The sequence below is a fragment of the Nannospalax galili genome, unplaced genomic scaffold (genome assembly GCF_000622305.1).
Source record: "Nannospalax galili isolate Female #2095 unplaced genomic scaffold, S.galili_v1.0 scaffold892, whole genome shotgun sequence".
Lineage (NCBI taxonomy): Eukaryota > Metazoa > Chordata > Mammalia > Rodentia > Spalacidae > Nannospalax > Nannospalax galili.
The window spans coordinates 2225486-2240903 of record NW_008333311.1 but is presented as its reverse complement, the minus strand read 5'-3'; the positions used below and the strand labels follow the sequence as shown (position 1 = coordinate 2240903).

General features: G+C 40.2%; 1 protein-coding gene and 1 non-coding gene across 3 annotated transcripts in view; both read left to right on the top strand.

Moving 5' to 3' along the window:
* Positions 1-4912: 4912 nt before the first annotated feature.
* The window catches only part of Nup35 (nucleoporin 35), a 21676-nt gene continuing 11170 nt past the window's right edge, over positions 4913-15418 (top strand). For both annotated transcript variants that reach the window (XR_003848701.1, XM_008827939.3), the window contains exons 1-4: positions 4913-5026; positions 6682-6852; positions 8539-8666; positions 12123-12177. Coding sequence is in view for 1 of the 2 variants with exons in the window: in XM_008827939.3 (XP_008826161.1) it covers positions 4987-5026; positions 6682-6852; positions 8539-8666; positions 12123-12177 (394 nt within the window). In the remaining variant the exon portion in view is untranslated. The remainder of the gene's footprint in view (positions 5027-6681; positions 6853-8538; positions 8667-12122; positions 12178-15418) is intronic.
* On the top strand, positions 11327-11429 carry LOC115069436. Its single transcript, XR_003848705.1, has one exon. It is a non-coding gene; the product is annotated as a U6 spliceosomal RNA (small nuclear RNA).

Here is a 15418-nt window from a genome sequence, read left to right as displayed (position 1 = left end):
TTTCTGAGACGCCACCACAAAAAAGTAATGCCTGGAATGGGGCTGTGATGGTTTGAATGAGAATATCCCCCATAGGCTCTAAGTATTTGAGCACTTTGTCCCCAGTTGGTGCTGATATTATGGGAAGTCTTAGAAGGTGTGGCCATGCTGGAGGAAGCATGTCACTGGGGGTGTGGGGGTTTGGGTTAGAGAGTTCTTAAGCCTTGCTGGATCTCCAGTTGATCTCTGCTTCCTCTGCCTGCTTGAAGATGTGAGAGCTTAGCTTCTGTTCCTACTCCAGCCATCTCAGCTGTCATACCTCCCTGCCATGATGAGCTCTTGCCCCTTTGGAACTGTAAGCTAAATAAACTCTTCCTTTTATAAGTTCCCTTGATCATGATGTTTCTACAACAGCAGCAGAAAAGTAACTAATACAGGGGCTGATTTCAGGGTAAGATAAGTTTATTTTAAGATCTGATGTACTGATAGCAAGTGTGTGGAAAAGGGACACTTGGCTTTGCAGAGAGATTGGACATACATGCATTGGGAATTATTTACACAATTTGACAACTGCTAAGGACTTCAAGAGATATGACTATGAGCTTGAAGGAGAGGAAAAAGGCTTAACCAACAATACTACTTCAAGGGCAGAAACAGATAGGATCAGCTACCAAACAAGATAAGGGGTAGAAAATTAGGAGAACCAGAAAGTGAAGCATCACACAAAAGAGCAAAACACAGTGGAAGGTGCGGAGCGAGAACATCTGTTAATCTCTATAGACTCTTCTCTTGAGATACTGGGCTGGGGGAGGGGAGAAGTGAGGGACAAATGAGGCTGTAGTACCTAGAAGGAGCAGAGTCTAGAGATGCTTTTAAGAGAGGGCACACTGGGCATCTTCACAGCTTGATAAGGAAAGAGCCAGTCAAAAGGGCAAAGATTGAATGCTGGGTGTGGTGGTGTGAGCTTTTAATCCCAGCTCTCAGGAGGCAAATGCTGGTGGGTATCTGCGAGACTGAAGCCACCCTGGTTCACATTGTGACTTCTAGGTGGGCTGTGACTAGGGAGACCCTGTCAAAAAACAATCAACAAAATACCAAAAAAAAAAAAAAAGGGCAAAGATTGAAATGCATATAGAAAGAAAATAACTTTCTAGACTGAAAAAAATTAAACATAATAAAAATAGTAAATAACATCTGTAATCAACCACAAAATTATATATAATAAGCTACAAGCTCTTCTTAAATTATTCCATTTACAATCCCCTTTCCTACTTTTTCTGTCAAACAGTGTAAATCTTTCCCGGCTTTTTCCCTTATTTAAGCCTCTCTCTTCTCCCTACTCACCACATTCACATCACTTTTTAAAAATTTAGATCATATAGGTGTTTCAAGGTTAATACACACCAAAAGCATCTTTTTTATTTCTTAAATTTTATTATTATTATTATTAATTATTATTATTATATTATTGTTAGTGTGTGTGTGTGTGTGTGTGTACATGTAGCCATGCTGTGCATGTGGAGGTCAGAAGGCAAATTTTAGGAGGGGGTTTACGCTTTTCATTGTTTTCAGGATTGAACTCAGGTCATCAGACTTGCACTTTTGCCCACTGAACCATCTTGTTGGCCCTCCTTTTATAATTGTGTATGGGGGGGCACCTGCATATGCAAGTGTGCATGCAGGGCAAAGGACAACCTTGGGTGATGTTCCTCAGGTGCTAGCCACCTTTTTATTTTTTGAGACAGGGTCTCTCACTGGCCTGGAGTTTGACAAGCAGGCTAGGGTGGTTTGTCAGTGGTGTTCAGGTATCCAACATGCACCATCTCCCAAGTGCTGGGAATACAAGTGCATGCTACAATGTCTGGATATTTTGATGTGGACTCTAGGGACTGAACATAAGGAACTCAGATCATCTTGCTTTCAAGGCAAGCACTTTATCAACTGAACCATTTCCCCAGTTCTGTCTTACTCTTTTTTATTTTTTCCATACTTAGTTTTGTTTAAAAAAATATTCTGGTAAGTCAGGAACAGGTTCAGGAGTGGTGGGGATGTGAAAGGAAGTGGGGGCAGGATGGGGGTGCAGGGGCAGGTGGCAGTAGTGCCTCCTTCTCTCCTCCAGCCTCCAGTGTCTTCCTCTAAAGTCACAGACTGCCACGTTCCAGAATGGGCACTTTGTCTCTCATGTCTGTTCACCGGTCATCTCCTCCTGTCTTACTCTTTCTAACAAATACATCATTTTCTTTTGTTTGGCTATATAATAATTTGTATAGAAATTCCTCTACTGAGGAATCTTTCTTGGTAATTTATTCTAAAAAGTAATGTGGGCTATAAACTCTGGAACTTGTGAATGTTACCTTGTGTGGTAAAAAGCATTTTGGAGAATTGATCGTTGACTCAATTACCTCAATTTGATTACTTGGATTGAGAGTGAGTCCTAAATGCAGTGTGATGGCTAATCCTGGGTGTCAATTTGACTGGATATGGGATTAACTGAAATGAGGGAGACCTTCTTGATTGGATCATCTGAGGCTGGAAGTCCCACCCTAAATGTGGCTGTTACCTCCTGATGGCAGCCTGTATGAAAGCCAGAAGGGAATATTTTTGCCCCTTGCCTTCTCTCTCACTGGTGAGCTTGTCTCTCTGCTGTCACCAACTCCTTGGATTCCAACATAGACTGAAGACTAGCAGATCTCCTGGAACCCATCAGGCCTTCAGCACAGATTGGGACTCCCTAGATATCCAGCCTCGAGGATTGGGCAACCACTGGATTCTCAGTCTCTCCAGGTTGGTGCAGCCATTGTTGGATTACTCAGACTCTATCCTGTAAGTTAATCTAATAAATTTTATCAGTTCTCTTTCTTTAGAGAATGCTGATTAATACAGGAATGGTTCTAGAGAAACAGAATTGAAAGGATAAATTTCTTTAATGGGCTTTGTGGTATCTGGAGCAGGCTCTCCAAGAAAATCTAGTTACTAAAGACTCTCCTGGTGGCTAGGAAAGCACTGAAAATCCATGGTGTACACCATTTGAGGCAATTCTGAAGATAAACACATTTGAGTCTTCTAACTTACCAACTTTTCAGTGGATGCAATTCAACTCATTCTTTTTTTTTTTTTTTTTGGTCTTTTTGAGACACGGTCTCCCTGTGGCTCCCCGTAGCTCAGCTGGCCTGGAACTCACTATGTAGACCAGGCTGGCCTTGAACTTACAGAGATCCACACCACCACTACCCGAAACTCATTCATTAAAAAAAAGTATTTTATTAGTTTCATTTTATGTGTACAACTGTATTGCCTGCAGGCATCTAAGTTTACCCATGTTGTACAATGCCCTTCGGGGGGCAGATCCTTTGGAAAGGGAGTTACAGATGGTTGTTAGCCCCCATGTAGGTGCTGGGAACTGAACCTGGGTCCTCTGCTAGAGCAGCCCATGCTCTTAACTGCTGAGTCAGTTCCTCTAGTCCTGTCATTTACTTTTTTTTTTTAAAGAGTAAATTGAACCTGAGGTGGTTTAAAAATTTGAATTCTAGGAAACTGTTATTTAATATTGGAATTGCTATTGCTTTACTCCAGTGACAAAATTCTTGCTGTATTTGAGATTTTATAGTCTCAAAGGAAACAGTCAAGGTTAGGTCAGCATTTTCTAGAGGTTAGTGAAGAATCAGAGAGCATTCGAGAATATAGGACATAAAGCACATTATTTTTATAGGATTTACATTAATTTAGTGAAATTAAATTAAATAATTAATTACTTAAAACAGGGTTTCACTATGTCGGCCTGGGACTCGGTACGTAGACCAGACCAGGCTGGCCTTGAACTCACAGAGATCCATCTGCCTCTGCCTCCTGAGAGCTGGGACTAAAGGGATACACCATCACACTTGGCTATCAAATATATTCACACATTCTAGGTGTGTGAGTGTGTGATCAATACATGACTATGCCCTAAAGAAAAGCAGCAAAGTAAAGAAGTTAGAAGGGCATGGATGGCACGGTCAGGATGGCATAAGGTGGCTTTGCTGTTTTTATAAAAAAAATTATGGTCTGGGTGTGGTGGCACATGCCTTTAATCTCAGTACTGGGGTGTCAAAGGCAAGGTAATCTTTGTGTGATAGAGGTCAGCCTGGTCAGCCTGGTCTGACCTCTATCACACGAGGGGCTACAGGGAGACTCTTTCTCCAAAAAAAAAAAAAAAAAAACTCATTATTTACACATACGTTTGTTAGCTATATTTGCAAACAATTTACATGCAAGCAATAAACAGCATACGGTTTGTGTTTTAATGTAAAATAGTGCCTACATAAAACAAACTTTAGAAGAAATGGCAAGGCATATAGGGGCTAGAGAGATAGCTCAGTGATTAAGAACATTGGCTACTCTTACAAAGGATCCAGGCTGGGTTCCCAGGATCTACTTGATGGCTAACAAGCATCTGTAACTCCAGGTCCAGGGGCTCTAACGCCCTCTTCTGGCCTCCTAGGGCATTGAACACAACACTTACACAGGTACAGGCAAAACACTCATGCACGTAAAATAAAAAGTTAAATGGCATATAGATGGTAGAAGATACATTTTAAGTCCTGCATTAAGTGCAGAAATCAAGTTACTGAGAAGTACAAACGGTTTCATTAAGCCTACTTTTCCAAGTGTTAGAAAAGCCTACAGGTGATAGAACATTGGGGAAACTCACGTTAATTAACAAGTAAGCAAAGGAATCTGTGTTTGTACGAAGCGGAAGCAGCAGGAGGTTGCAACGAGACCAAATCCATTCCCAGAACCACAGGTCCCATATCCCCCTGCACAGCTTTCCTAGAGAAATCTTTTTCTGAGACGCCCAGGACTTACCTTTGCCCTTTCCCAAAATGGCTCCAGCGCCCTCTCCCTGAACATGGAGCATGCTCGGAAGTTACGCAACCCCACAAAGTACCGAGGCCCTACCGGTGGAGAGAGTTTCCGCCATTTTTGAAAATTGGGCCGCTCAGTGCAGAGGAGCGGGCGGCGGTGGCGATGGCAGCGTTTGCCGTGGAGCCGCAGGTGCCCACGCTGGGTGAGTGCTCGGCCCTCGGTGGCACGGTCCCGCGCTCTGGGCCTGGAAGGGCCCGGGCTGGGGCCCATAGCTCGCAGGAGCCGGTTGTTGGCTTCAGGTGCGGAGGGACTTCTCTGGGTCCCCCACAAGTTCCCAGCCAGCTCCTCTGGAGACGGCGCTGCACGTGCAGGTCCGGAGCGGGAACGGTTACGGCGCGGTGACCTCCGGGGTGCGTCCCAGGCCGTGCGGTCTCGTCCTGCGGCCGCGCGGACATTGGTATCCGCCAGTCCTCGGGCCCGGCAGAGCCGAGTGGTGGGTCATCTGGGCCCTGGACCCAGAAGCGTCCTCGCCCGGCATATGGGTGGGTGGTGCCGCGCAGGTGCTACTCGTCGCGGAGGCTTCAGGGTCTTGTTTGATGACTTCTGGCAAAAAGGGACTTTATGAAAGTACGAATTGTGTGACCTAGAATAAGCCAGGCAGTGCTAACCATTGAGTGCAGCCTTAGAGAGTTTGCTGGGGTTCGTCCCCCCCGACCCTCCGCCGCCTTTTCTAAAAGAGTCATTCCCATTATTGGGGAAGGTTTTGGAAATACCTCTTTCAACAAAAATCTAGCAAATATGTTGATCCCCTCTTTTTTTTCTGCTGAGTTTTGTGAATGGTGACAACCATGTATCATTTTAAAACAAAATAAAAACTAAAATGTGTGTAGTGTTGGTGTATATTTTTCTTAATATTAATTTATAGCTTTCTGAGTTTGGAAAAGAGCAATGAATATATTGTGTAGAATTTTGTAGATTCACATGGCATGTAATATGTGCCATGTTTTGGGTAAAGTAAATTCTTTCCGGTTTGGTGACACACGCCTTTAATCCCAGCTCTTGGGAGGCAGGAGGCAGATTTCTGTGAGATTGAGACCTGCCTGGTCTACTTAGTGAGTCCCAGGCCAGCTGGGGTTACAAGAGGGCCTCATAAAGGGGAAAAAAAATGATCTGAGAATAAGTTTTACAACTCCCTTTAATGTATCCCTGAGTTAGAAGGCCAGTTTTTCTGCATTAACGTCATAGTGTAAACATGGTTAATTTTAATCCCAGAAATAATTTGTTGTTTTGTGTATAGGGAAGAAGAAATGGGACCAGTAGCAAAATGAGTCTGTTTCTGATTTAAAATGTCAAGACTTTGTGTAAAAATTGGCATATTCTTCTTAATTGTTGCTCATTAGAAACTGAACCCAAAATGGAAAGAATGTTTTTTCTGCTTATATTAGAATTTTTTTTTAAAAACAATAAGCTGTTTTTCAAATTTAGAGGTAAATTTTGTATTTTTACATCACTGAAATAATGTAACCAGAAACAAAAAATTAATATTGTGGGACTGTAGCTTAGTGGTTGGGCACTTGTTCAGCACGGGCAAAGCCCTAGGTTTTGATCCCTAGTTGGACAGAAAGGAACAGAAGATTACTGTTGTGAATGCAAGATCATGTTACATTTTTGAAACATGTTTACTACCTTTTAGAATAAATTAAAACTATTGTTCTATAATATAGTTCTGTATGGTTCTATAATATTTAAACTTGTAATTTTTTGGTTAAATTTCCCCAACTTTTATTATAGGTTGCTGTATCATTTTGTTAGGCATTATAATGGAAATGACTTTATTTCATTTTTTGATTAATTTAGGATCTGAACCAATGATGCTGGGTTCACCCACGTCTCCAAAGCCAGGCGTTAATGCCCAATTTTTACCTGGATTTTTAATGGGGGATTTACCAGCTCCAGTGACACCACAGCCTCGATCAGTTAATGGCCCTTCAGTGGGAGTCATGGAAATGAGATCACCCTTACTTGCAGGTGAGTAAATAGTTTTATAGTTCATTAGTATACATACTACAATTTCAGAAGAGTGCAATGAGCATCCTCACTAACATTTTAAAAAATAAGACTTTTACTATAAAAGTATGCCTTAGCTGGGCATAGGGGTGAATACCTGTAATCCCAGCATCAGAAGCAGAGGCAGGAGGACTGTGCCAGCCTGGGCTGCATATGGAGTTTCAAGAAAGCTTTGGCTGCAGGGCAAGACCCTCTCAAAAACCCATAAATACCCAGGTGTGGTGGTCAGATCTCTTATCCCAGCACTTGGAAGGTAGAGGCAGGAGGATCAGATGCACCAGGCTATCTTGTTCTGCTTAGAGATTTTGAGATCAGCTTAGGCTACATGAGACCCTGTCTTGAAAACAAAAACATAAAAACAGGAAAAAAAAACCCACAAAGCCTCACAAAAAATGAAGCTCTGCCTTTTTTCCAGGCTCTTGAATAAGAACTTAAAAAAAAAAAAAATCTTTTTTAACAGTTAGGTAATAATAGCCCCATTTTCAAAAAGAAGTGTGCCCACTTTCAAAAGAGGAATCTGAAGCTAAATAATAAGTAATTGGATGAAGTTCATTCAATAGTGACAGCATGGCCCTGACCCCAGGGTCAGCGTCATTCAGTAGCCTATGCTGAGCAGTTTTCCTATGAGTCTTGACAGAGGCCTGGGCTGCTTCATTGTCTAACATTGCTTATGTCACAAAAGATGGTCCTGTTTCTTCGTCTCTTTATTAAAAATTTTCTACTGTGAGAAACATAATGGGTGGGGATCAGTTTAATTTTGACAGTCAAATTCCATACTGAGGGGATCATAATTATTCAAGTATACTCAGATTAGAGTTGTTTAATATCTATTTTCAAGAGAGAAATGAGATTTTATTAATTTGAGATAGAGCCTCACTATGTAGCCCTGGCTGGCCTACAGCTCAGTATATAGATAGGCTGATCTCTTAACTCACAGAGATCTGCCTGCTCCTGCCTTTCCAGTGCTGGGATTAAAGGTGTGTTCTGCCTCAACTGCTTTGTTTGTGTGGAGTCAGGGAATTGGTATATTCCTGCTCCTCTTGACCTCTGTGAGGCTCCTCCCATCTCAGCTTCCTGAGTAATAAGGATCAAAGGAAGGCACTGGCATGCCTGTCTCTAGGCCACATAACATATTTGAAATGTGTAAACATTTAATAGAGAAGCAGAAGTTCCATGAGCTTTCTAAAAACTAAAATTTCCAATAGTAATTTATTCTGTAGCCCTTAACTCAAAGTGCCAACGTTGTGGCATTACCTGCAGCTTATTAGAAATGCACAGTTGCAGGTTCCATCTCACCTTCTGAACCAGAGTCTGACTGATTTATTAATTTTTAAAAAATTTTTTTGAGGCAGAGTCTCCCTGTAGCCTCATTTGGCCTGTAACTCTTTATATAGACCAGGCTGGCCTCAGTCTCACAAAGATCTGCCTGCCTCTCTACCTTGAGTTTTGGGATTAAAGCTGTGCATCACCATGCCTAGCTAGCTCAGAGTCTGATTTAAAACAAGATTCCTAGGTAACATATACACCATTGTTTAAATATATGTGAAAGGAAACCAGAGTTTTGTAATTATTTTAAAAATACACATTGAGCATATCTTAGAAGAAAGATTACTTTGCTTTCTAACCTATTTTTTTTGTGTATTTCAGGTGGGTCACCACCTCAACCTGTTGTACCTGCTCATAAAGATAAAAGTGGAGCTCCACCTGTTAGGAGTATATATGATGACATTTCCAGCCCAGGACTTGGATCAACACCTTTAACTTCAAGAAGACAGGTGAAACACAGTCCCATGGGCCATAATTAATCATTTTGTGTTTTTATGTGGTTACACCATGAAGATCAGTAATTAGAAATTTCTGTGTGGTATATTCTGGAATAACTGTATAGATTAAGTATTAAGTACATATAGACTCAACTTAGGTTTATCATGAAATGTATTTAAAATGTAATAGAACTCTAACCTGGGCATGGTGGCCTATGCCTATAGTCCTAGCATCTGGGAGGCTAAGGCAGGAAGATCAAGAGTTTGAAACTGACGTGGGCAATGTAGCAAAGTCCTGTTTCAGCCAAAAAAGGAGATGGTAGTAGACTCTAGATTGCTTTCTAGAACTTGTGTAAGTTCTGTGGATTTTATAGGTACGTTTGTTCACCTGCCCATGTTCCCAACCTAGTTACTGTACATGCAGAGTATAAAGTAATTTTGATCACTTTAGTTTAATATTTGTACATTAATTTGTGGGTGGAAAATGAAAATTCAAGGTTTTATCTGGAGGGTGAACATTTAGTAATGATTTAAGAACTTTGTTTTATAAATTTTTTATTAATGTAAGACCAGTATTCTTTCATAGATGTATTCAGTGCTTAGTTTACTAAAAACTGCCTCCTGCAAATATATGAACTATTAATTTAGTATGCTCTTGGTGTAGGTGCATTCATGGTAGTGCTAAGTTTGGGTTGATATAGGTAGTCAAAGTAGAGATTCTGTTTTATTAGGAATAACAACAGCAAGAAAGTGTCTTGATTGGAAAGGACTTTTTTTGCCTTGCTCTTATGACCTGTGTTAGTCCTAACAGTGAGTCTGTGATGAACTTCATCATTTATGAAAGTAGGCCACAGAATGATTAAATAATTTGTCAAGGTTAAGACAGCTAGATTATAGGAGAACCAGACTTCAAGCCCAGCCTGTCTTGACTCTAGAGCCAGTGTTTATAGCAGTCACTCTGCTCATACTATAGTGACTTAATTGTCCGTTTGAAAGGTAGCGCCAATTTTTCTGTTAAGTAGGAGGTTTTCAGTCATAAGGGTTCTTATCACTCTTGTCCTTGAACAGATAAGCTATATCATTTAAATAGATAAGTTCTTTGTAGTAACACATTTATTTAGAAAAATTTTAAAACATTTTTTGATGTATTTTTATTTTATGTGTGTGTGTGTGTGTGTGTGTGTGTGTGTGTGTGTTTTGCCTGCGTGTATGTAAGTGCACCTGTGTCGAGGAAAGCCCACTGAAGCCAGAAGAGGGCATTGGATCCTGTGGAACTCGAGTTACAGATGGTTGTTAGTTGCCATTTGGGTGCTGGGGATTAAAGCTGGGTCCTCTGCAAGAGCGGCCAGTGCTCTTAACTGCTGAGCTGCCTCTCCAGCCCTTATATTCAGGTTTCTAGTCTGTTTGTCAAGTAAAGCCAAGCTCACTGCTGTGTTATGCTCATTTTCTCTTTCCATCACCTTGACTTAGTCCTGTCAGCATTTGCCAATGTGTGGCAGTTGACACTTGTAATGTATCTAGTTCTGTTTGAGATATACTTTAGGTTTAAAATATACATTGGAATCTGAAGACTAGAAGAAGATAGATGGTCTTGTCAGTTTCCCATATTGATCACACATTAAAATGATAGTATTTTGGGTGTATTAGGCTAAACCATACTAAATTATTTTTGCCTGCTTATACTTGACCCCCCCTGCCTCAGCCTCCCAGTTGGTAGGATTATAGGTGTGTGACACCAGGACTGGCTTGCATGTACTAGAGTCTTAATGGACAGTGATGTTCTTGATTAACTAAATCCAGAATATCCTGATTAGGGATGGTTCTGAAGTTAGTTCAGTTTAGTTTGGTGTGGGAACTTTTGGTTTCTGAATTCATGATAGTTTCCATTATTCTTTGCACAAAAAGAAAGGTAATTTATATAACTTACTTGTAATCTGAGTCTCTCGTCACCATTTATATTTTAATTATTTTTTTATTTTTATTTTTTTTTTTGAGATAGGGTCCCATGTAGCCCAGGATGACCTTGAACTCCTGATCCTGCTGATTATAATAAATACTGGGATTCCACCTGAAGGATTGGGGTACTACCATGCCCAGCTTTGGGCTTTTTGTTGTTTTGCTTTGTTTGCAGGATGATTTTAAACTCCCTTTAAATTTTCTCATATTTAAAGGGACTACATGATAATTTTCTACTTTTCTAATTTTTTACTGGTAGTGGTAAACATAAACTATCTTAAAAAATTGATTTTTTTAAAAAAGTTCTTTTTTATTTATGTGTATCTGCATGAGTTTTTGTGCACATCCTGCATTTAGGAGCCCAAAGAGGCCAGATTGTGTCAGATCCCCTGAAACTGGAGTTACTAGTTCTGGCAAACTGCCATGCAGATGGCTGGGAATGGACTGTGGGTCCTCTACAAGAGCAGTACACTCCTAACTGCTGAGCCGTCTCTCAGACCCCAACATAAGCTCACTTTTGTTGAGTAGACTGATTAGTTTGTGCTATTTTTCTGTTTTTCTGTAAATTTGGTGATTCACCATTATGTCCATTATTTTGACTATTACACTTTAGGAACTAAAACCAAATACCTAACATACTACTGTTAACTCCTATAAAAAGATTTTCTTTATCCAATTTTAACTTTTCTTTTTTAAAAAAATGCATTTTAGTGTACGTGCTTTGGCAGCACATACACTAAAATTGGAACGATAGAGAGTAGACTAGCATGGTCCCTGTGCAAGGATGACACGCAAAATCGTGAAGTGTTCCATATTTTTAAAGAATTGCATGTGTGTGTGTGTGTGTGTGTTTGTGTGTGTTTGTTTCTATATGTCTGGACACACATGGGAGCCATGGTACATTGTGAAGGTCAGAGCACAACTTGGTGGAGTGGTTCTCTCCTTCTACCATGAAGCGTTCCACAGATAGAACTTGGCTTGTCAAGCTTAGCAGCAAGTGTTCTTACCTGTTGAGTCATCTTATCAGCCTGACTTTACTTATTTTAAAATATTTTATTTATTATTCTTATTTTATGTGTATGAGTGTTTTGCCTACATGTTTGTAAGTGCACCCATGTCATGCAGTGCTTGGAGAGGCTAGAAGAGGCTGTTGGAGTCGTCTGAAACTGGAGTTATGGATGATTGTTCACCGCCTTGTGGGTGCTCGGAATTGAAACCGGGTCCCCTGGAAGAATAGCAAGAGTTCTTAACCTCTGTGCCATCTTTGCAGCCCCCTAACTTTTCTTATTTAAAAAAATATATTAAAGGATCTAAAGGAAATCTAAAATTTGGCTATATTTTGGGTTAATACTGGGCGAAAGACAAAAGTGAGTACATTTGGGGCTCTGAGCTGATTAGAGACATGATAGTAATTCAGTTAACTATTGAAAGGTGCTGTTTAAAATTACTGTCTTTATGTATGTTTTTAACTTTTCATTTTTACCTTAATATTGTTTTCTTTTTTTCATGTAGACAAACATTTCAGTAATGCAGAGTCCTCTTGTTGGAGTTACAACTCCTGTGACTGGTGAGTCCTTTAACATGAAATCCTGTTCTTTGTTCTGATTGAAGATCATATAAGACCTTTGTCTTATACCTTGATAATTGCTGAAATTTATTTTTATTTTTATTTTATGTGTATGTGTGTATTGCCTGCATGTAGGTAAGTGCACCTGTGTTGTGCAGTGCCCACAAAGGTCAGAAGAGGCTGTCGGATTCTCTGGGACTGGAGTTATGGACAGTTGTTAGCTGCCCTATGGGTGCTGGGATTTGAACTCAGGTCTTCTGCAAGAATAACCAATGTTCTTAACTGCTGAGCCATCTCTCCAGCCCCCCAATTTTTTCTTTTATCTTTAAACTTGTAGACTTTCTGAAATATCAGTAACTTCCTTCAGAAGGGAAGGCAATGCTTTGTTTTGATTGTTTTCTGAGTTTATAGATAGATATAATGGTCTACCAGAAAAGTGCACCATGTGCATGCTGTCCCTGCAGAGGCTTTCAGATCCAGAACTAGAGTTAGGGATGGTTGTTAGCTGCCATGTAGGTTTTGGGAATCGAACCCAGGTCCTCTGCAAGAGCAGCAAGTGCACTTCACTGCTGAGCCATCTCTGAAGCCCCATAGCTGTACATCTAACGTGACTAGTCACTATCTAGTTTTTCTTTAAGAATTTTTTAAAATTATCAGAATCATCTGTATGAGTGTATTGCTTGCATGTAGGTAAGTGCACCTGTGTCGTGCAATGCCTGCGGAGGACGGAAGAGGTCGTTGGATCCCCTAGAACTGGAGTTACGGACAGTTGTTAGCTGCCATGTGGGTGCTGGGATTCGAACCTGGGTCTTCTTTACTTAATTGTTTTTACATGCTTTTGTAATCCCACTGAATGCTTGTTCACACATAGTGTACCTTTGTAACAGACTTTATGAAACAGTGAACAAAATAGGTAATCTTCAAATATATAACATTCATTGCAGGATTAATGTTTATAATAAAAAAAAGTTATAAAATTCATTAGAAGTTAATGCATTTTGTGTGGAAAAACATTAAGCACCAAAGAGTAAGGTGAGTTTTTTTTTGTTTTGTTTTATTTTGTTTTCTGAGCAGGGTCTTGCTAAGTTGCACAAGCTCTTCTCTGCTTGTCTTAGATCCTCTAGTCCCAGTCTCTGGGTGTTAGGATAACAGGCTGTGCAGTCTTGCCTGCCTGGGCTTGGAGTTTAGTTAAGTAATACTATTTCTATTGCTGCCTTAATAAGTTACTATAAACTGAATAGTAGCTTAAGTAATGCAAATATATTCTTTTGTAATTCTGGAGCTCTGAAGTTAGTTTGGGATAATGCTCAGTGGAGTAAGATCACAACTATGTATTAATACCCCTCAAAGCACCTTTATTACTCGATTATTCTCAATTACAAAAGTTCTTTATACAGTTTTTAATAACTCGAAGACATTTAAAAATCACGGATTCCTGTAGGTCAGACCTTTGGACACTTTCTTTTGCTCAGAGCTGAGGTATTCCACAGGACTGTTATTTAGCCAACCACATACATACTTGTACTGCTAATTCTTGATTTCAGTTTCTTAATTTTGTTGTATTTTTCTTGAGGTAATTAATGATATATACACCTTATCTGAATGTAATAACAATATTCTTTCATCATTTTTTATAACTATTCAGTGCTCAGCCAATTACCATATTATGACATATTTTTTTATGCTTTGAAGAATTATTATTATTATTATATATATTTTTTTACACCCACTTCCCAGATAGCACCCTCCCATAGCCTCCCTCCCCCCCACTAGAGCCCTTATACTCTTGATATCCTTGCTACTGTCTTCTGTGTTGTCGGCACCCCCAGCCATTCCCCACTACTTGCCCTTCTGGTGAATCTAGTCAGCCTATCTAGAGGACTTTGTTTTAGGAGGGTCAGCTGTAACAGATACCATGACCAAAAGCAATTTAAGGGAGGAATGGGTTAATAATCAACTTATAGGTAGGTGATAGTCCATCATTGAGCTGGGAGGACAGCGCAGGAAGTTGAAGCAGAAACTATCGAGGAATGCTGCCTGTTGTCTCACTTCATCTATGCTTAGCTAGCTAGCCTTTCTCTTTTTTTTTGCGGGGGGGTCATTTTGAGACAGGGTCTCCCTGTAGCCCCAACTTGGAACTGGAACTGACCTGGAACTTGCCACATAGACCAGACTGACCTTGATCTCACAGCTGCGATTAAAGGCATGCAGCACCGTACCCAGCTGCTAGTTAGCTTTCTTACACATCCCAGGACTCCCTGCCCAGGAAATGGTGCTGCCCACAAGTCATATCAGATAGCTCCCCATAGACATGCCCACAGACCAGTCTTATGTGGGCAATCCCTGAAATGAGACTCCCTTCTCAAGTGACTCTAGGCTGTGTCAAGTTGACAGTTAAAACTAACTAGGACAATATTGTCTTATTTGGGTTTTTTTGGCAATGCTAAGGATTGAGTCTAGGGCCTTGTGTGTCCTCGGGAGTCTTTTTGGCTCTGAGCTACATCCTCAGTGCTTGTTGATTTTCTGTGCTCTGTTTGCTCCTTTAAGCAAGCACTCTGTTGCTATGATACATGTTCATCTTTTTATAGAATGTTCAGTTTCAAGCACATTTGTTTTAAGTTGAAATATCACTCTACTGGCTGTTTGCCCTTTCAGAATGGTGTACCATTGTCATCTCAGGACTTGCTTTAGTTTCTAGTGCTGAGCTCTTTTTCTTAGCCTATGTTCCTCTTTTTTTACATCTTCATTTTGGTGAAGTACATATTGGAGTAGTTTTCTCATAAAGCTTACAGAATAAGTAAACCACAAAGCTCCTGGTGGAAATACTTCTTTATACTTGATAGACTTTGATAGAGTTGGAGTCTCAGGCAGTTACATTGTCGTTCCTTCCAGTGATCCATCTATGGAAGTTATTTGCTTAATGATTCCTGAGGTCTTAGTGTATGGCCTGTTTGGGATTTGTGTTCTCAACTTCATAAACATCTTTAGGTATGGGACTTTACTTATGTTTAGGTAGTGAATTGATGGTTCCTTTTAATTAAGAGACATCCTTCAATTGTGAGAAGCCTCTCTGTCGTTTCTTTGGCATGTGCTATCCCTTAACTCTCTGTTCTTCTGGAATTCTTCAGTTGTCTGTGGGGTCACTTAGAAATGTGTAATTTTGTTTTTCTCCTCGACATTGTCACTCATATTTGTGTTTCGCTTTTTTTTTTTTTTTTTTTTTTTTTTTTTTTAGACGGGT